The sequence below is a fragment of the Aythya marila genome, assembly GCF_965140915.1.
Source record: "Aythya marila genome assembly, chromosome: 15".
Taxonomy (NCBI): Eukaryota; Metazoa; Chordata; class Aves; order Anseriformes; family Anatidae; genus Aythya; species Aythya marila.
The window spans coordinates 17,604,263-17,624,809 of record NC_139056.1 but is presented as its reverse complement, the minus strand read 5'-3'; the positions used below and the strand labels follow the sequence as shown (position 1 = coordinate 17,624,809).

At 44.3% G+C, this 20,547-nt stretch overlaps 1 protein-coding gene across 2 annotated transcripts; it reads right to left on the bottom strand.

Annotated features, from left to right (window-relative positions):
• Nucleotides 1-492: 492 nt before the first annotated feature.
• Nucleotides 493-17,152, bottom strand: IL21R (interleukin 21 receptor). Of its 2 annotated transcripts, none has more exons than XM_082772381.1 (10): nucleotides 16,998-17,152; nucleotides 14,155-14,229; nucleotides 10,908-11,013; nucleotides 10,056-10,252; nucleotides 9,350-9,498; nucleotides 8,747-8,924; nucleotides 7,053-7,149; nucleotides 6,173-6,254; nucleotides 1,442-3,159; nucleotides 493-578 (listed from the first exon to the last, which is right to left on the bottom strand). In XM_082772381.1, exons 2-9 carry the CDS (start codon nucleotides 14,207-14,209, stop codon nucleotides 2,257-2,259), a joined length of 1,767 nt encoding a protein of 588 aa, XP_082628507.1. In that variant the 5' UTR covers nucleotides 14,210-14,229; nucleotides 16,998-17,152; the 3' UTR covers nucleotides 493-578; nucleotides 1,442-2,256. The 2 variants fall into 2 exon arrangements, with proteins under 2 accessions (XP_082628507.1, XP_082628508.1); XM_082772382.1 differs by having other exon boundaries at nucleotides 7,053-7,146.
• Nucleotides 17,153-20,547: the final 3,395 nt, after the last annotated feature.

The following is a 20,547-nucleotide window of genomic DNA, read 5'->3' as shown; positions in this document are numbered from 1 at the left end:
ATTACAGTGCTCCCTCTTGTTAAAACAGTGTGTTGGGCTTATGTGGCAAGGTTTTGATCACCGGAGGCCAGTAAGGGTGGCTTCTGTGAGGAGTCCAAAAGGTGCCCTAAGTTAGAGAAGAAGCAGTTCCAGCTGGCTCCAAAAGGGACCCACTGCTGGATAAAGGTAAACCAGTGACCAATTGTGGTTGCACCTCTAGGAGAGTGTAGTTAAGAAAGGAAAAAACAAACAAAACAAAACAACAACAGCAACAACAACAAAAACAGTGAAGTGGCTGTGTCACAGCAGCTGGGAGAGAGGAGCGAGAAACAATCCCACAGACACCGACAACAGCAAACAGGAGGGGAGGAGGTGCTCCAAGTTCCAGAGCAGAAGTTTCATTGTGTCAAGGCCCATGTTGGAGCAGGCTGTCCCCCTTCAGATTTTCCACACTGCAACCCATGGAGAGAAGCCCATGCAGGATCAGGAGGTCTGGCAGGAGCTGACTCCTGTGGAGGACCCATCTTGGAGCAGTTTGTCCTGGTGGATGGACCCCATGGTATGGACTCATACTGGAGTAGCTCTTGAAGAGCTGCTGCCTGTGGGAAACTCACATAAAATCAGTTCAGGAAAGACAGCATCCCGTGGGAGGGAGCCCCTGTTGGAGCAGGGGAATATAATGACCATGAAGGAGCGGCAGATGACACAGTGTTATGGACTGATCGCAACCGCCATTCTCTTGTGCCACTCAGGGGGAGGAGGCAGAAGAGGATGGACTGGGGGTGGTAGTAGGGGTAGTTTTTGTTTGCTTTTCATTTTTCACTGCTCTAATCTGTTAGTAATAGGAACTAAATTACACAGAATCACACATAATGTCAGGGATTGGAAGGGACCTTGATAGGTCATCTAGTCCAATCCCCAAATTGTATTAAATCTTCCTACACTGAGTCTGTTTTCCCTGTGATGGTAGTTGGTGTGCAGTCTCCCATTCCTTATCTCGACCCCTGAGTCATTTTTAATAGTATTTTCTTTCCCTCCTCCTTTGAGGAGGGGGAGCGAGAGAGTGTTGTGGTGAAGTTCAGCTGCCCACCACACGAAACCACCACAGAGAGCTCTGGGGTTGCCAGAAGTCTTCAGTAAAAGCTTGTGGAGAGAGAATAGAGTTTATTGGTATCACAACAAGAACAGATTATTACTGCACTGGAAACATACATTGTTAATCACACAGGTTCTCTCAGAGTAAGATCTTCTGCAGCCAAGCAGTACTTGGGTTAGTAGCACTATACCTGCATAACATGTAGGTGTTCACATTCAATATCAGTATTGAATTAACTTTTTAAGACGGTTATCCTAAACAGACATACAGAGACATAAGAGGGAAATAATCAGTTGCAGTGCAACTAGCAGTTTTATGGTTGGCTTTATGATCCAGCAGAAATTGACTAAGCTTTGTGCTACCTACCTGTTAACTTCAGCAGACCAGGTCCAAGGCAGAAGATGGAGTTGCAGGCATATCCAGGTGGGACAACATTCCTGAAATTATTTCATAGCTCTAACAGCTGTTATAGTTAGTTAATTACAGTTAATTGTTAAGTGTTATAGTTAGTGTGCTTGGAAAATGCTGGGAGAGATGCTGATTCAGCAGGAAGCCTTTGTAGAAAGAATTAATCTGGAATTATGTTTTGAAGACTCTTCATTTATAGACTCTACCTGCAAAGCCTCCAAAACCAGAGTTATGATTGGTCTCTTGGACTCATCATTCTCTGATGATGAGAATTGGTTTTGATTATACCTCATGAACAGGGATGGGTATAATCCATAATTAATATGAACTATTACAGCTGGGTTTAAAGGGGATTGTGTTAGGAAAAGTAACAATACCTGTGTTGTTAAGAAAGGGTAAAGGAGTGTCAATATAACAAACATGCTTGTCATAGATTATGCTTCTAAGATTCACGTACATCTAAATTCAAGTCGTGCCAGGGAAAATTACTTTAAAGTTTTGTACTATTTATAAGCTTATAAGAAATTAATTATGTTACTTTTGATACAGCATTAACAAGATAAGTGGCAACAGAAATAGGCATTACATTTCTATGGACCTAATAGTTTTCAGTTGTATGCAGTAGAGCTTACACAAAGTAAACTTTGTTGTTTTTTTTTTTTTTTTTTTTTTTTTGTTTGGTTGTTTTTTTTCTTCTGAATTTTGCTGACATTTTGCTTCCGGTACTGTATAGAAAAGGCCCTGCAATCTGCAAAGGAACATCAGGTCCTTAGTTACTGTGTCCCATTGACAGGGTTGTCAGAGCGATGAGAGACCCATTGCTTGACATAGCTCCGTGGAAAGTCCTCTCCTTCCTGCTCAAGAGGAATGGACCCACTGTTGGTCTGACTGTTTTGCTCAAATTCACAGTCAACTGGACTCCCACAGTCCGAGTCTGCAAAGCCACTGTCAATAGTGTCCAAATCTAGGCAGATTGTAGGATAACTGTCACCAGGCCTCGCACTGTGAGGGAAAAAGTCATAGCAGACTTCACTGTAGGAAACACTTTCACCATCAGGAGAAGGTAGAGAAGCTGGATTTTCCAAATCCCACTGATTAGGATGCAAGCAAAGGGCTTCTAGGATGCTTCCCATCCCTGCTTCCAAAGCCCTTTCAACTTTCTGGTGGGTTGGGACACTTGTCCTCAGGTGGTCTGTGGACACAGAGCCTGAGGCAAGTATTTTGTCCTGTGTACTCAAGTCAGACAGATGGAAGTCACTGGATAGTTTTCTGTCTTCATCATCAATGTTAACCTTGGGGTAACCGTTTTCTCCAGCTCTGTCTTCATCAGTGGTATGCTCATGTCCCCTATACATACGGTTACAGTTGCATTGACATTTACAAGGTGTAAATTCATCAGCTACAGTCACAGTGTCAATAGACAAATGTCCATATGACCGGTCCTGAATCCCACTGCTACTGTTCACACTAGACAGCAGGGACTGGCTATCCTGACCTGGGGTACTCAGGCAGGACATATAAGGCTTAGAAGGCAGATCTTTTTTTAGCTCACTCATCTCCTCTTGTGAGGTACTGTTGGAAGGACACATGCTGTAAACTTCTAGGACTTCCGGAAGGACTATTCCCCATTCAAAGAAATCAAGGGTCATTTTCGTATGGGATGTACCAACCCACTTCTGCATAAAAACAGATACAGAGAGAGGGAGAGAGGTTAGTAGCATCAGGTGTGAGTTTCCACAGAAATTACCAAAGACCTTGTGCTTTTAGAGGCAAAGTCAAACTCTAAAATCACTGACTCCTCCAAAACGGCAGGGCATGAGATGCTGCTATTACCAGCCACAGGCAGCTGCAGGAGAACTGATTCAAATAATTGAAAATATTTGAAAACAATTAGTTCTGAGAAATTGGCATGGCTTTACAGTTTTCTCCATGCTGCAAAGAATGCCACTGCCTACAGCTGCATTCCTGGCTCATCAGCCAGATGTACCTCCCCCAAGCCATCAGTTCTCCCCAGATCTCTTCTCAAGGAAACTGCCTCTCTCTGAAAGCAAAGTCAGCTTCTTCCTCTACATGCTGTATCTGCAGTTAACACACACACAACCCTACTCTGTCACTTCGCAGTACCCTGGGAAGAGGGTCAGGGCAAATCTTCACCAGATCTTTTTTGTGTGACTATGCCCCAGGCTAGTCTTTTCTCTCACAGTGACACAAAGGAAGCAGGGATAGGCAGGGGCTATGAACCTCAAAGAGCTGTAGCCACTGCCTGGTGCAGATCACACTTATTTGAATGACAGGGGAATGACACACATTGAATCTTGCCCTTCTGTATCACCATTAGCATTACATTCTGCCTTGTTCCATGTGTTATGTTTAGATCACGAGCCTCTTGCATTCAGTTTCATCTGAGAGTAAAGGCACTTCTAGGTTTCTTTGAGCTAAAAGCAGAGTATGATTCTGTTCTTTTCAAAGAAGTCGCTGAATCATTCAGACCACAGTAAATTTGTGTGTGCCACTAGTGAATGCTAGTAAGTCCTGTTAGCAAGGCTGTGTAGTTCAGAGGCTGGGCACAGCACTGAAAGTCAAGACCTATCTGACGCTTTTCTGATGGCTGAACTGAGCGACGGCTCTTGTAAGTGCCACTTTCTGCTGTGTATAAAACAGGTAACAACACTGAGCCTCACAAATGCCGTGAAGGCTTCTGACATGGAGTGCTGCATGAGAGATAGATTATGCCACAGTAATCAATGTGCAGGAAGCACCAAGTCTATTTTAATTTATTTTTAACATAAGCTGCAAAGAGCTTCTTATTAAAGCTGTACGTGCAAACGTGTACATGCAAATGGCCATTTAAAGAAACAGCAGGAAACCCCCCTCTCAGAACTGAGCAAGAAGAATATTTACTGTGCTCTCTTGACAATTATTTTCACATTACCACCCAATGTGAATGTGAGAACTCATGTACACACAAGAGTGAACAGTGTTCCTCTGCTTTTCCTTCTCTTTTTCTGTCTTAACTTTTCTCTACCATTTTCACTGTTACCTGTGCAATCCAGGACTGTTCTGTGCAAAGCTTTCCTATTGTCATTTGCTGATTATTATTCACAGAAGTTTCCTAAACACTTGCTTTAATGCAGGCAGGATGCAATTGAATAAGCCTTAGATCAATTGTTGTTGTTTTTTTTTTTTTTTTGTTTTGTTTTTTTTTTTTTTGCCAACTGATAATGATGACTGTTCACATATTATTGAGGTTGCCACATCCTCTTGACACCCTCTGCATCTTATGCTGTGGCTGTGTGGGCGACTGCTGCTTTATTCTGCAAATTTATTAAATTTCTCAGAAACAACTTAGCTTTAGCAATATTGTAACTGATGTTCATTCCCTCCTAGCAGCACTGAATGACCTAATTAGAAAGTAGCAGCAGCAGCATTCCTGCTGAGCATGGTGAAGCAACAGGATTCTCTGACAGGAGCATGGCTATTGGTGTCAAAGGGTGGCCTCAATTCCACTGAGCACTATCCCTTGACTATTAGGAATTCCTGCACTGGATCCACCTGGTACTTGCTCCCTTCTCTGATAACAACCAGTGCCAGCGGCCTCAGAGATAGCTGCAAGTACTGGTTGGAAACAGATATGAGAAGCTGGGCTGAAAAAGGAAGGAAGGAAAAAGAAACACAATCACTGCAGGCTTCAGCTTGAATGATGCCCATGCAAAACTTGCCATTTAAGCCAATTGCAAACATCAGCCATTCAACTGTGGGAAAGTACATGAAGATCATTAGGGCCCAGCCAGTGTCCCTCTAACAGTGTCCAAGAAAAAGCAGGAACAAAAAGCAGACACTGAAATGTCTCTGATCAGTGCTGCTGATCAGCAGGAACTTGTTCAGAAAGAGGCAATGGTGTCTGCGCTTACGTGCCAGCATCTTTACTGTTTGATAATGGCATTGTGGGTTGCTCTTCAGTTTAATACAAACAATGTTTATGTATACTCAATGTTCTTTTACTTTTGTGTCTCGAAAACTCCAGCAAACCCTGAGGTCTTTGCAAGCCACTTTGTCAGATGAACAAGTTTGGCTGGTGTTAAATGAGAAGAGAATTTGTGAGGGCTAGGCAAAGTTGCCCAGTTCACAAAGATTATTCCTTAATAGGGAGGCAGCTGGGCATACAGTATTGTCACACAGGAGTTATTTGCCTCCCAGAGCTCTACTCACCTTTCCAGGATGATATACATATCTGTTGTCTGCATGAGTGACTCTCCAGAGAGAGCTACAAAGCTTAATGTTGAGCCTGTGTTACTGCAGAGACTGGACTGGGAGATCTGACCCTAGGTGAAATCTACTCCATACCCTTCATGGCAGTATGGGATCGGAGTTTTGGAAGAATCCCAGTTACTCTCCTGGTATCCCTTTGTCCATTCCCTTCACAACCTCAGACTTCACAGTTCAAATATGAGCTCAGCTCGCCTGCTAAGACTGTACCTACAGGGGATGAGCAGCACAGCCCTGGCATAAAGGTCTTCCCAGCACAGAACCTACACTGTTGGGATCTGGTCCTCATCTGTACTCATGTGGCATTCCTTTGAGACAGCTTTCTCCTCTTACTGCCCTAATGAGAATCTCTTGCCCAGGAGAGAGTACTGGGTCTTTTAGTTTATCTTTGTCATGTGCTCGACTCATGTAGCCCATTTATACCTTGAAATCTCCATTATGCACCAGGTAAAGTGGTTTGAAAAAGGGAGCTGGGTCTGGGATGCAAGCCATCTTCTTCCACAAGCTGGAAGAGAAAAGAGAAAGGCTTTGGGGTTAAGCACACATTACAGATCCAAAACAAGGCATCTCCAGAGCCAATTCAAGCAGCTGAAATCACTGAAATCAGTGGATAGGGATTCAAGGATGTCTTGTGCTGTTGGAGCCATCTAATGGCCTTTCTTGTGAGCCAGGCCTCTGATGCCTCAGCCCGCATGACCTGTGCACAAAAATACTCACGCTCCTTTTTTTTTCTCCTCTCTGGAAAATTACCAAGTGCTGGAGGTGCCATTTTCCTCAGGCTGTGTTAGCTAGTGGTCTGCACCCACAGGGCAGAATCTCTGCCTTAAGTGCTTGTTCTTCAGCCATGGGCTGTGCCAGCCCTGGTGCTGCACCAGCACAGCACCATCTCTGTGGCAGGGTGCACACTGTCCCTCTGCAAGGGCACGTGGCCATCCAAAAAGGGGGGAGACCCTGTGCCTGCGCTGATGGAATTGCATTAGCTTTGGAATGGGGCAGGCTGCTGCTCCTGTCTGGGCATTTTCAGAGCATGGGCAGGACCAGGAAAACAGCCCAGGATGGATGGGTGGCCTCTAATTAATCCCCATGCACCAGTGTCCTGTCCCACCCAGCCTGCAGCAAGGCCCCCAGAGAAAAGCAAGGCTCTCTTAGTAGTGCACCAGATGGATACCTTACGTTGCCCTCACAGGCCCACACCTGTGTCTGTGTACAACTGTACAAGGTGCAAAAAAGGCTGCATGTGAATGCCCCATCTTTGGCAGAATAGAATAGGGGAATTTACTCCAGCTTCCCTAGGGGCTCTTACCTCTGATGTTTGGCCAGAAAGGCTGTGATTGAAGCAGTGATTACCAGGACAACAACAAACAACAGCATCCATCCCATGCCTGCTGTCTGTGTCACTGCTGGAGAAAGAGACAGGGTTCATTCAGACTCACCTTGCGTTTAAATAGACCCTGGTCAATAAAGGAGCAAATGCTGAGAGAAGACCCTGAATTTCTACCCCAGATTTTCTCTTAGGGATGCTGAGGCCTGTGGCCCAGCCCCCTGTACATGCAGTCAGGTATGAATGAAGGTGCTCAGAGAAGACTACACCAACAAAAGGAGCTGCCTATCAGTCTGGTGTAGCCAGGCCAGAGGGCAGCTGACAATGAACATGACTGGGGCAGAACAGCTCACTGTTCCTAAGACTCCTGGTGTTTCTGACTTTTTTTGATTTAGGGACACTTCCACAGGTAATCCATGAAGTGATCACCCTGCTGCCGCAGCACCATTTAGTATTTCTGTTTGAGCTGTGGATCAGCCTGAGTGGGGAAGCACAGCATACAGTGCTGACATTGACCACGGTCATCTTGCCCTCCCCTCTGAACAAAGTCTTTGGTTTCAGAGCCTGTTCCACCATGGCAAACACCAGTGTACCTCTGTGCATAAGGCAGATCCCTGCAGAGTGGGAATAATGGCTACTGAATGAAACACCCATGCCTAGCACAACCATCAAAGGTAGGAGTCCAGATATGGAACTTAGCCCTGAGAGCAGGCTTCTTTTTCCCCTCAGCTGAAGGCAACACAAAACTCCAGTAATGCAGGTACCTCCGCTAGATCTTTCCTATTTCTGAAAGCTGCAAGCAGGACCCTGGAAGTCTGACACTGTGAAGGAAGGTAGAAGCTACACTCCTGCATTGGCAACAAACCTACAGCCAGCCCTACCAAACCCTCCTCCCATGCTGTTGTCCTGGTTTCAACTAGTGTAGAGATATTTTTCCTTCTAGTAGCTGGTATGGTACTGTGATTTGGATTTAGAATGAGAATAATGTTGATAACATGCTGATGTTTAATTGTTGTAGAGCAATGCTTACAGTAAGTCAAGAACTTTTCAGCATCTCTTACCACCCTGCCAGTGAGGAGGCTGGGGGTGCATGAGGAACTGGGAGAGGGCAAGGCCAGGACATCTGACCCAAACTGTCCAAAGGGATATTCTGTACCACGTGGTGTCATGCTGAACATTTATATGGGATGGCTGACTGCGGTGTGGAGGGAAGGACTGCTGCTCAGGGATAGCCTGGGCATCAGTTAGCGGGTGGTGAGCAATTGCACTGTGCATCACTTACTTTGTGCATACTATTACTATTATCATTATTATTTCTTTCTTTTCTGTCCTAATAAACTCTCTTTATCTCAATCCACAAGCTTTTACCCCCCCCCCCCCCGATTCTCTCCCCCATCCCACTGTGGGTGAGGTGGGTGAGGGGTGAGTGAATGGCTGGGTGGTGCTTAGCTAACTACCTGCTGGGTTAAACCACAACAGCTGTAAAGTGTGCTTTGTAGCCCAGTAAGATCAATACAGACAGCATATACCTGCCCAAACTTATGGTTCGTGTACCCATAAATCAAGCCAAACATGCCTGCCTTTACTATCTAGCTTTTACTCTAATTATTTAGATTTCTAGAAGCATTCCCTGACATTGGGGACCAACTGGAAGGGCAGGGAAAGCTAGTATCTACCGGTAGGGCTGGTTTTCAGTGTCAGCGGGGAACTCCATTCACTCCAAAATCCACTGTAGCCACTGTCTTCTCGGGGTCTGGCTCTCACTTGGAACTCATACTCAGTGTTTCCCTGAAGTTCCTGTGGCAGGATCACCAGTGTCCGTTTATCTTCATGAACAGATTTAGTCTTCTGAGTCTGTGAACAATTAAACACCAAATAGTTGAGGCTGGAGTGACTACTCCAATATTACTCTCACTGATGCACAGTGTGGAGCCCTGCAAAAGAATCCCCTCTGCTTTCATACCATTTCTGCGGCACCATGTTCTGTCTGGTCAGTAGCGTGTGGCCTTGGGGGATCCTTCCATGAAGGACAGCATAAGAAGCAAATGACCTACCTACTAGTCTTCCTCACAGCATCTTGTACCTTTCAAACAGCTTCTGCCTCGCAATTTTTTTATTTATTTTTTGGTAAGTTTTGTATGTTTTTGATCCAGGCAAGCAAAGAGAAACTTTTCAAAACGCTTAGAACCCTTCTTCCACACTAGTGCTCCTGTCCTCCTTCTGCTGGCCTCCTCTTTGCTGATACATCTTACTTGATGGTAAACTGACATTTCACTTACCTCCCAGGTGTCAGTTCTTCTCTTATAACGCAGCTGATATTCCAGCTCTTCATTCAAAAAGTAGAAAGAGTTCTGGTAGATAGTTTCCCAAGAAATATTATAACCCTCTGCGAACACAGCAGTCAGATTGAAAGGAGGCTGTGGTTTGACTGTGGGTGAAGACAGGATGGTATTAATCATTGTTACATTACTGAAGACACAAGAGATAGCCCAGCATGGTATCAGAAAGGCAGAGTCACTAGGTACCATAACTGCCCCAGTGGTGGTGGGCCATCCTCTCAGAGTGAGCAGTCCTGAGCAGTGCACAGAGACTCACACCTCAGCAGCTCTGAATATTCCTTGTTCCTGACTCTGCTGCTTGTTTCTGAACTTCCTCATCAGCTAAGGAGCAGGAGGAAATATCACAAGGGCTGATAACTCCTGGGAGATGAGGGAAGTAAAGCACCTTGTTCTACTCATCACATAGGAGGTCTCCATGTAGTAATGGTCACTTGCACAGTTAGGCCAGTTGTAAGCTTAGCCTCCAGCATAAAACGTTCTTTAGTTTACAGTGACAGCAGTAAAATCACAGAGTCCTGTGTATAGGAGTGCACACTGAACACAGTTCCCCACCCTTGGCAGACATGCTCACTCTGTGCCCAGACTGTCCTGGCAGATGGACATAGACTCAGGAAATATATAACAAGCCCACCATTTTTGTACTTACTGTTCTGTACCATATAAAAGCCTTTGGAAGTCACATTTCGCCTATCAGCTATCTCCATAACATCCACCTGCACTTTGATATCTGCCAGGAGTTCAGTCATGTCCACAGTGCACATATACTGTGTGTGGCTGGTGTTCCTGGACAATTGCAGGAGACTGCAGGCAGCCACAATTTTTTCTGGATTGTCCTCAGGAACCCTGAAACACCAAAACAAAACAAAGGAAGTAGTCCACATCTATTACACGATGTAGTTGGACTAATCTGTTACTGAAAAAAAATGAGAAATTCATAAGGAAAAAAAAAAAAGGCAACATGTTCAAATAAAAAATATCTTTGAACATTGACTTTTTTTTTTCCCCCCCTTTCTATTTGCTCAGCTCAGCAGCTTTCTGAGAAAAACAGAAAAATGATGCTGAAGTGTTTGTGGAAATAACAGCTTTCAAGAAAAGCTGACCATTAGAGCTGCACAGCCCAGAACTGCACCCCACTTCCTGGCTGGGGCAGAAAAGCAGCTATGCAAAGCTTGGACAAGTTGCATGATCCCTTGCCAGCACATAAAAGTGGCAGCCCATTGTAAGCAGTAATGGGCAGGGTACTCCCAACAAAGGAGAGGAAACAACACCAAGGAAGCCAGAGACAGTGTAGCAATCAGCAGCAAGCAGCACAGCCACTGGCTGCAGGAACCAGGGATTCTTTGCTAGTGGAGAAGCCAGATGACAACTGAAGTATGAAGTACAAATTGAACATCAGCATGGCAGGAGGAAGAACTCTACCTAAGGAAGACAGCAGAAGGACATCACTGCAGTATAGCGGTGTTAGAAGTTCCTGCTGCCTCATCCTACTAAGACATACCATGTCGCAGTAAGGTTATATGAGCTGGCACTCAGGTCATTTCTCAGGATACAGGACAGGGTCTGTACATAGTCCACAAAACAAGTGAGGTTTTCACAATACACAGCTGTAGGTTTGAAAAGAAAAAACAATGTCAGCTTCCATGCTGAAGCAAGCAGAACTTTTTATCAACATACACAGCCCTCAAGACTCCTACTACATCAGAAGAGAACCAGACCCCAGAAAATCTCCAGTCGTGGAGCACAGATGTGTTCTATCTCTGCAGGAAGGTGAGTCATTGACAGCCAAGTAATTGTTAAAGAAAAATATTTTTAAATGCAGTTGCAGCAAATTACATGCAGAAATACCAGAAAATTCCCAAGCAGTGAATGAATTTTCAAACATATCTCTGTCTCCTCTTACACAGGCACCAGAGTTGCATATTATTTTTGCAAGAGGCCTAGCTTATGTAGCACATAAAAAAGACAAGGTGTCCCAACCAGAAATAATAGCATATTCAAGCATTTTAATGACATAATTTCCTAAATTTTTAGAACTGCCCTTTGCCAATCTATCATTCATTGCACTTTGCACATTTTGAAAGTGCTATTTTAGTAATTCTTTCATTACCATCCTCTCTGTTTACAGTTTTCTACAGCTTGATATCTGCAGCATCAATGCTTTTCACATCCAGTTCCATAAACTTGGAATAAGAATTTCATGGAATTTTGGCAAAAAGATTTTGCAGCTTTTTTTTTCTTTGCAGTTATTATAATTTCCATATATCATTCTGATACTACATTGGCACAATTTATCAATCACTTAAGCTGAAACAGACTCCTAAAGAGAATGTGAGGGGAATGTAGAAGTAACACTATGGTCATTAAGAAAATTAACTTGTTTGTAAGTGGTCACAAAACAGCATTTATGCTTTTATTTATTCTGCAGAAGCAATTTTCACACATCAGCATCTGAGATATGCTGTACAAAAAAACTATTCTTCTATGCATGACATAGTCTATCTCCCTGAATTTCAAGGCAGGGAAGACCACAGTACAGTGAGAAATGTCTGCATTGGTGAGCCCTTTCTTGACAGCATCATGGGCTGACAAAAACCTCTCCTGTTACCCTAGGAATAACTATGAGGAGAGACCTGTAGGAGATGTAGCATATCATGGTAGTGCAAACCATGTCTACTACAACTGATCTCTTGCATGTACAATATTGCCCCTTCTTGATGGGAGTAAAATTGTCATTGTCTAGGGGAAGGTATCAAGGTAGTTACATCAAATCATGTATCCTTGTTTACATGCGTCCTTGCTTATTCTCAAGACTGTCCCTTTCCTGATGGGCATATACTAGTTCACAGCCATCAGACACCCAAATCCTCTGATGCCAATACTTTTGTTAGTTTTCCTCCCTTTGCCATTCTGCTGCTTGCCTAGTTAGAGAAGCTGCACTTTGGGGAGACCTTGCTGCAGCCTTGCAAAAGGGAACTTATAAGAAAGATGGGGAGGGACTCTCTAACAAGGAGTGTAGGGGTAGTAGTTTTAAATTAAAAGAGAAAAAGTGTGGCTGTGTTCTGTGGACCAGAAATATCTGCTCCACCCCCCAGATCAAATAACAATCCTCACAAACAAGTTGTCTTTGAATTCACAGTAACAACGCACAGCAGGTATGTCCAGTATAGGGCGCAGCCTAATTCCAGGCCAGGGTAAATTAAAAGGAAAGCAATGCCCAACTTTTCCCCCGACTTTGCTCACCATAAAATTTCTTGCAAGTCATATGGCACCAGGGTGCACAGTGCTTTCCCTAAGTGAGTTCTGAGCAGCACTCAGATTTGTGTACGAGATCCCTGAAGAGGTAGAATGGTGACAGAAGTTTGGGGATGTTTGCAACAGACTCTGGCTCCAAGTGTGTACACGTGTTTTATTAAACTGCATGTGATTCAAACTATGTGGTTGTTATTTTGTTTCATTTTGACTTTTTCATTTCACTCTGACTTCAGAATTTTGTCCTGAAATTTTCATTAATTTCATTTTGTTTCATTTCAATTTTAACTTTTCATTTTGAGCCCTCAACAGGCTTCCTGAGGCCCCTGGTACAGACACTTCTTATTTCAGTTGAGAACAAGACACTTTTTCTTCCTTAGCCTAACTTTACTCTTCTGTAAAAAAGGGGGCTAATACCTCTGCTTTCCTTCAGCGAGGGTAGCAAGTATTAATAAGCTAATAAGCATTGCTAATTATCCTTCTTCTATGCTATTATGATATTAATTAAGAGTCTACTATTCCCAGGCAGCTGAAAGCTGCAAGCATATCTCTTTATGCAAGAATTTGCTAACAAAATTTAGAAGAGGTGAACTTTTTACTGGTAAGGGAATAATTACATGTTAGAATAACCCAGTCAAATCTAGGATGAATTTCATTCTTGGCAGCTTCAGAAACAAAGAAAAAGGATTTTACTTTTAACAGTAAGATCTAGTCTGGTCCAAAATGAGATTATACATGGTAATTCCCTGGCTTGTATTACACAAAATACAGACTAGACATCACAGTGGCCCTGTATGGCAAAAGATACATCTGAATTCATCTTTTCTGCTAATTCAAGTTTGGAGCAGGTCCAAGGCTCTGTCTAGAGGCAGCATGTGAAATGTTAAACTTGCACCTGTTCCCTGCAGGCACTCTTGTCACTGCCTTTTTCTGTCCAGTTGACATGTTCAGAAAGTCAGCTCTGAGTCAAGCTGAAGTTTGGATGGTGGGTAAAAATCATAAAGAAAGAGGCAGTGGCCATCTGTATAGCACAGTCCTGAGCAAAGGAGTTCAGAGAAAGAGAGGTTTACTCCACTGTTGTGGCTGGCCTGCCAACAGTGGGCATATGTCCCACGGATACCCAGATCTCAGCCACCAAAACCTTCCCTGTGGCAAATGTTCCAGGTAGGGACCCAAATCCCATCTCACCAGAAGACATTTCAGTGCAAGGCAGGCACTACCTCCACAATGTCCTCATGGATGCTGCTCCCTGGAGTGGGATGCAGTTTGGCTGAGCTCTGCCCAGCTGTGTAACCTCTCCCATCCATCCTCCACTGCCCCCATGAAGACTTTCCCATAATTCCTTGTCCCACAGAACCCTCTCCACTAGTACTCTGTCTTCTGCTTGTTGTCCCATGGCACTATCATGCCCTGTGTGTCTCTGCAGAGCCTACATTAACAGCCAAAAAGATAAGGCTTGTGAGTGTACACCTAGGAAAATACATCTGGGAACTTACTGTACTGGAATAAAAGGAAGAAGGAAATACTCTTGAGCCATAGTTTGTTCCTCATGTTGGTTCTGACTGGATGTCCTGGAAAAGAGCAAAAAAAGCCACACACACACAAAAAAGAAGAGTTCAGCTCAGCCATCTGCTCATGCGTGTTGGAGGTTGAGGTGAAATTAATCTAGCCTTCATTTACATGTCTAAAAGTGACGTGCCTAATTTAGGCACGGCATCTCAGCTTTCCAATATGCATTTCTACCATGGAGTAAGAGTTAGGGGGTGGGGTCTTGCCAACTCGCCATAAAACAGATCAGTGAAGTCTCTGCTCCTTGCCAGCAGCACGTGCTCAAAGAAAGCTGCAAAGTGACTGCAGCTTCAGTCTATCCATGCAACAGGAAGACACTTGGGTTAAGTGCTAACCCATTTTTTCTTCATTAGCTTCCTGCAACTAGAAATGGCTTGCAACTAGAAGTGACATTGCTGTGGCTTAAACATCTTTACAGTGAACTAGTCCAATAAGAGTCTGAATGTTATTGTGTGTCTGAGCAACGTTTGTGAGAACTCACTGATTTGTCCCTCCCATGATTAAATAAGCATGGATTATCTAGGTAAGGGACTCCATGAAGGCAGATTAAATAAAACAAAAATAACAGTCTCCCATGTGAAACAGAAGAGAATGAAGTACAGCACTCTTTTCAGGGGAAGACTGTCTTGATACATTTTGGTGAAAAGAACCTATAGGAAAGTCTTCAGAGAATGAGACAACCAGGTGTTTATAATAGCATGAGGAAACAGCACCACATACAAATGACTGCTCAGCCCACAGCCCCTGCTCCCAGACCAGGCCCTCAAGCCACATAGTATTAAGGCTGTTTTCACAGTATTTAACTTTTACAGAAATACATAGATATGTACAGAACGAGTTAAAATGAACTCCCTACAGAGTATTGTCTGTTGGTACCCACTACAGGTTTCAGCACAGTGTTCTGAAATGGGCTAGGCTACACAGGGACAAGGCTTTGGAGAAACAGTCTGCTTTGGGACATAATTCTATTGGAGCAAGTTGCAAGGATGCACAGACACAAAGGAGGGTCCACGTGCCCTGCCACAGAGCAGCAAGAGTTGGTGACTGAACCCACAGGAGCCCCTCTGCTGGCTGCAAGCCACACTTGCAAGCAACAAGTCCTAGAGCCCTGAAAAACCCACTGGGTTGCAGAGAAGCAACTGTGAAAAAGGTAAGGGGTGAAGAATGAGCAGCAAGCTGCAGTTACCAGAGTGATACATAGGGCTTCTATCAGGGCCTGGTGCAAGTCCTGGGGTGCCTGCACCTCCCCTACTACTAGCAGCAAACAACCAGTCACTCAGCAGAGAGAATGCCAGTGAGGCCTCTCCTACTTGGGGAATATTTGTGGTGTTTAAAAATTTTCCAGATTTACTCAAATAACGAAAGCAAAATAAATTTAGCAGCTACCAAAAAGCCCCTTTAGACCCATGTGAGCACTGAGACTTGCTCTCAAGGCACCACAGCATACAGATGAGATCAGCAGGGCTCACCCAGGAGGCTCCACAAACATGCCATGGTGACAGCACCTCAGTCCTGCTGCTGCTGCCACTTCTTCCCTTCCAACACCTTTGCCAAATGAAATGGTTGCTCTAGTTCAGCACGGAGCCCCATCCACCCTGCTAGTCTCTCTTGCCTGCTGCACAGCCCACTGCTGAACCACACCCATGCTCCCATGCATTTATCCACAACTCTTCTCTAAGTTAATTTGGCTTATTCCCTTAAGAAAGGCACCCTGTTATCATGCCACCTGAAACATGCTCACCCAACTCCATGCTAAGACTGGCTGCATCATGAAAACAACCACCTTGGAGATGGGCAGCCTCCTCCTCAGCTGATGCAGCATCTGCTCATGACCTCTTAGCATCAAGAGCTCTGTTTCTTGCAGCATGTTCATAGAAGAGGTGTGCCAAATGAACAGGTCACTGAGTCTAGAACAGGCCTAGAAGTCACCAGTCCTAGAGTCAGGGCTATGCAATTGTCAACTACCTTTTAAAATCATCTTTCTACCAGCAGAATGCCAAGAAAATAATTGTACTGGCAATATTCAGGGATCCCACTGCCTAGGATGCCAGCACCCTGCTCAGATGGAAATGCAGAATCCCCAGCGCTACTGCTGTTCCTCTTCAGGCCTTCATGCTCTTTCACAGACAGTAACCCAGCATCAGCTCTAGGACCGTGGAGTGTAATAGTGTCCCCTTAGCGCTGTGACCAGCTGCAGAAGCCCAATCTCTATATGGTTGGTTTGAGATTGCCACGCACCACCGTCTTGGCCTCCCTGTAAGCCAAGACAGACATTTTGCTGCCTCTTCTTCGGCAGAGGAAGGATTGGATTTTTTTTTTTTTCATTTAAGATTATTTTGCTAAGGTTCTGGAAGTAGGGTACTACAAGCTGCCAAACATGGATACAGTCTAAGCTCACAATTTGAAATGTGTCCAGGAACTATATGCACTTGTCAAATTTCTACAGGATAAAGAACCTAAGAGTCCAGTTTATGTGAAGTAAGAAAAAAATAATTTTGATATTTCCAAGCATGAGAAAATAAATGTCACAGTTATAACCACGTAAAAGGAGTGGAAGGCCTGGGGAAGTCTCTCTGTCCACCTGCTAAACACAAAAGCAAGCTTTCTTCCTGAAAACTTCATTTTCAACGTACACTGCCACCTAATCACAAAGCTAAAGCAACAGGGACACAGGGCCATGTCAGCGACAAGAAAGATTTACAATGAAGTCACAGATATCAAGCAGTAACAAACTGGCAGCAGGGAAACTTGATGGGAACATGGACATTACCTTGCCCCGTCCTTTCAGCTGTCCATTTCAGCCCTTCAACATCTTCACGGCAGGCCTGGCTAAATCACTACTGTGAGTGCAGACACTGCATGTGCGGGAGCTGGAAAGCAGGTGTCTTTCATCAGCACTGAGTCAGAGTAAAGCCTACTTGTGTGCAGCCGGGAGCTGCAGTGTATTGGAATATACAGTGATAGATGGCAGTTGACGTCAGCACTGTATCAGTATTACTGTGCCGATAGAAGGATGTGGTGAGCACAGAGGAGGCAATGAATTCAGGTCCAAACACCCACACACCATTTATGACTGTATTGCTCTGCTCTCTTACTCTTATGTGAGAAAAAGGTGGGAGAGTAGATAAAACAAACTCACAAACCTTAGAGCTAAAAGGTCACTAGTGGGGCTGATTGAGTTAGAGGCTTGCAGTGGTGAGGTATCAGTGTCAAGGCATTAAATGGTTAAACCTGACTAAATAGTACAGTATGTACCACATCTGAGGCACCCAAGTACCGCTTTGGTCTGCTACCACCTGTCTCTAAAATGGCCCCTGAGACCAGGATGACAGCACAACCCTCACACCACAGGCAGGGAGGTGGTCTGGCTCCTGCACAGGTGGTGGGTCCATGCCTCTCCCCGCCCTAACTCCATGCCTGCAGCTCATAGCTGGGCTGGAGGTCTGCAGATTGCAAGGCTGCCACTGAGGGAAGATGGTCTATTCTTAGCACATCAAGCAGGGATAAAGGAGACAATGCATACTCCTTGTGCCCCTGGGCAAGGGAGAAAGGAATTGGAACAGCACTATGAACAGGACTCAGCACATACAGCATAGTCAGGTGGCAGGAGGTTGAGGATCAAGTAGCTGGAACAATCCAAGGAGACAGCAGCAGTGAAGTGGGCATAAAATAGCTGGGTGCAGGGTGCCTATGCTGTGTGTTCAGCCTTCAAGACATGCTGAGCTAAAAAACATGTACCCACCATGCAGCAGCAGGAGATGCAAAGACTTGGTATAGCATAGCAGCAGATGCTCTGCCAGCAGGGGCCAGCTCACACCCAGAACCCAAGGCTCTGCTAACCATAACGGGAAACCGAAGATACAGAAGAGTCATGGCTGGTTGGTCTACATACAAAACAATCTTATGGTAGGTTAGAAACAGAATAAACCCCATCTCTCATGCAGACCAGGAGGCAGCAATCACAAACCATAGAGAGTATGAGATTGTCAGATGCTAATGACAGAAGGTCCCGGGTCCACATTCAGTAGTAGCAGCTGTCTCTTATGTACTGATAAGGTATTTGAAAAAAATAATCAGGAGCTTACTGCTACCAGCATATATGATATCTTCTTGAAAAGGAGAACCCCATCCTCAAATGGCTGCCAATCCCAGTCTAGAGCAATGAATATAAAACCATGAAGTAACTGTTAATAACAATACAAATGAGCAGCTCTCGGATTTCTAGGTTGATATATAGGGAGGAACAAGGAGAGATATCTTTACACAGGGGGATATTCCCAGGAGAAGAAGAATACAGAATAATTGCAGCCTAATCAGTTATAAAGAAAATATTAAAGTAATGCATGATTTTTTTTCATTTTAATGAGTTAAGTTTGAGGAAAAATACAAGTGTTTAGATGCAAAAATAAATTCATAAAGCAGGTGTAGTTGTAAGAGTACCACCAGTATTATTGTTCTGAAAATTAGCTCTGTAATATCAAATGCTTATTATTGCATGTTTTAGAAGTAGCATGGTTTGTGCCTGCAGGACAATCTCTGTCACATAATGCTGTCCCTTCCTCCTTCTGCTGCATAAATTACAGTGCTAGCATAATTTGGAGAGTCCTGTCTAACCATGGAGCAAAAGCTTTACCACTGTCCTGGCCTTCTCACCTCATAACTGAAAAGTATTACTGACTGCCTGCAAAGTGTTTAACTTAGTTTCACAGCCTACTTGACCCTGTACTATGCCACACTATTCGCAGCAGTAACAACATCTACAACCCATAGGCAGCATCTGCTGGGACAAACCTTTTCTAGAAGTTCAGGCCTGATGCCATGCTTGTAGGTGATGCATGAACAGGATCCTCTGCATGCATATTGTATCAATATACAACTGGCACATTGCCGAGCACAGTTAACAGCAGCTACCTGGCAAGCATAGTCAAGAGACACCATCCCTGGCCTGAATGGTCCAAGACACCTGTTCCCCCTCTCACAACCAAGGGTGAGCCAGGGGCATTGAGATGTTTATTGTCTAGGGGCACAGAAGCAGAAGCAGGTTTGAAGGTAAGTTGTTAGATCTGAGAGAAGGAAACAGTGGCAGCTAGAAATTGTTTAAAACAGTTCATTTTAATTTAAGGAAGTTTATCTCTCAGAGACTGCCAAAATTTAGATCTGTACAGCTCACCTTCTGTGATCCTTGTGAGATGCTTACCTCTTCAGTCCTGGGAAGCCCAGCACAGTGTGAACCACCACGTCTCTCAGTGGCCGTATTCTCTCTATCCAACCTGGAATGACGTAGGATATAAATGCAGCATCTCCAGAAGCCCTGATAACCTGTTATCACCTGAATGAAGCAAGTCAGTGGTCTCACTGTGCAGTGATCATCTCCAAGAACATACTGCTCTAGAGGTACTCTGCACTGTCTGCCCTGCACCTCAGAAGATGCCTGAGGTTCCATGGTACTTCAAAGCAGCTAAAATAAAGCATTTAGACCTGAAGATTATCAGTTGTAATGGATTTATGTTGATTCAAGATACAAGGCAACTACTTGCACTCAGCTGTAACCTCAGCACAGCCTGCAGTAGCTATATCCAACAAACAGCAAGTATAAAGGGCATACCATGGAAGGCTTTGCTAGATTCTGGTAGAGTTATTGATGAGACAATCATTTTATCATGACTGGAAGAAGGACAACATCTATATGTATTTATCAGAAAGAAAAAATACAAAGGAAATAACAATTAGAACTAACAATTCCTTTCTCTAGAAGAGAGAGTTAGTGACACTTCCAGTTATCAAGTTCATGACGTGGGGAAAGTATCTGCACAATCAGTACTACCTTTGTATTTTATTCTTGTCACAGTGGAATTAAAACAACATCCAAAGTATCCTCAAAGATAAAGACCAGGTATTATAATTCTAGAGTCAAAGACATCTTTACTGGCTGGTGACATTTAGGAGGGAGATAATCATGAATTACCATAAGCAATGAGTCAAAAATGACAGGAGAACAGCTGAAGCCTGAGTAACAGTGTTCTACTGGAAGGGAAAGCAATAGAAGAAACCACCTCAAAGCTCAGGAAATGGGGTAAAATATGAATGAGCCAGGCAGAATGCGGAGGTGTTAGTCAGCAAAGCAGCAGGTTTAAAAACAACAAAGCCCCAGATGTTGGCCTGTGAGCTGACACAGGATGCTGCACAGAGGAGTACTTTGCTCTTAGTCTGGGGAATGCTGAGTGCCACCCACACAGACCCCAGCACCCTGCCCTTCTGGCTCCCTTCTGCCTTTGCTGATTGTTTCTTTACAGCCACCAACATTGGGCTCAGCCTCTATT

Bases quoted from the DNA above. Each gene is read 5' to 3' on its own strand.
- IL21R (XM_082772381.1), bottom strand. From the start codon at position 14,209: ATGAGGAACAAACTATGGCTCAAGAGTATTTCCTTCTTCCTTTTATTC. The intron at 11,014-14,154 runs GTAAGTTCCCAG...TCAAACCTACAG, and splicing joins CTTCCTTTTATTCCAGTACA to CTGTGTATTGTGAAAACCTC. The intron at 10,253-10,907 runs GTATGTCTTAGT...TTGGTGTTTCAG, and splicing joins TATAACCTTACTGCGACATG to GGTTCCTGAGGACAATCCAG.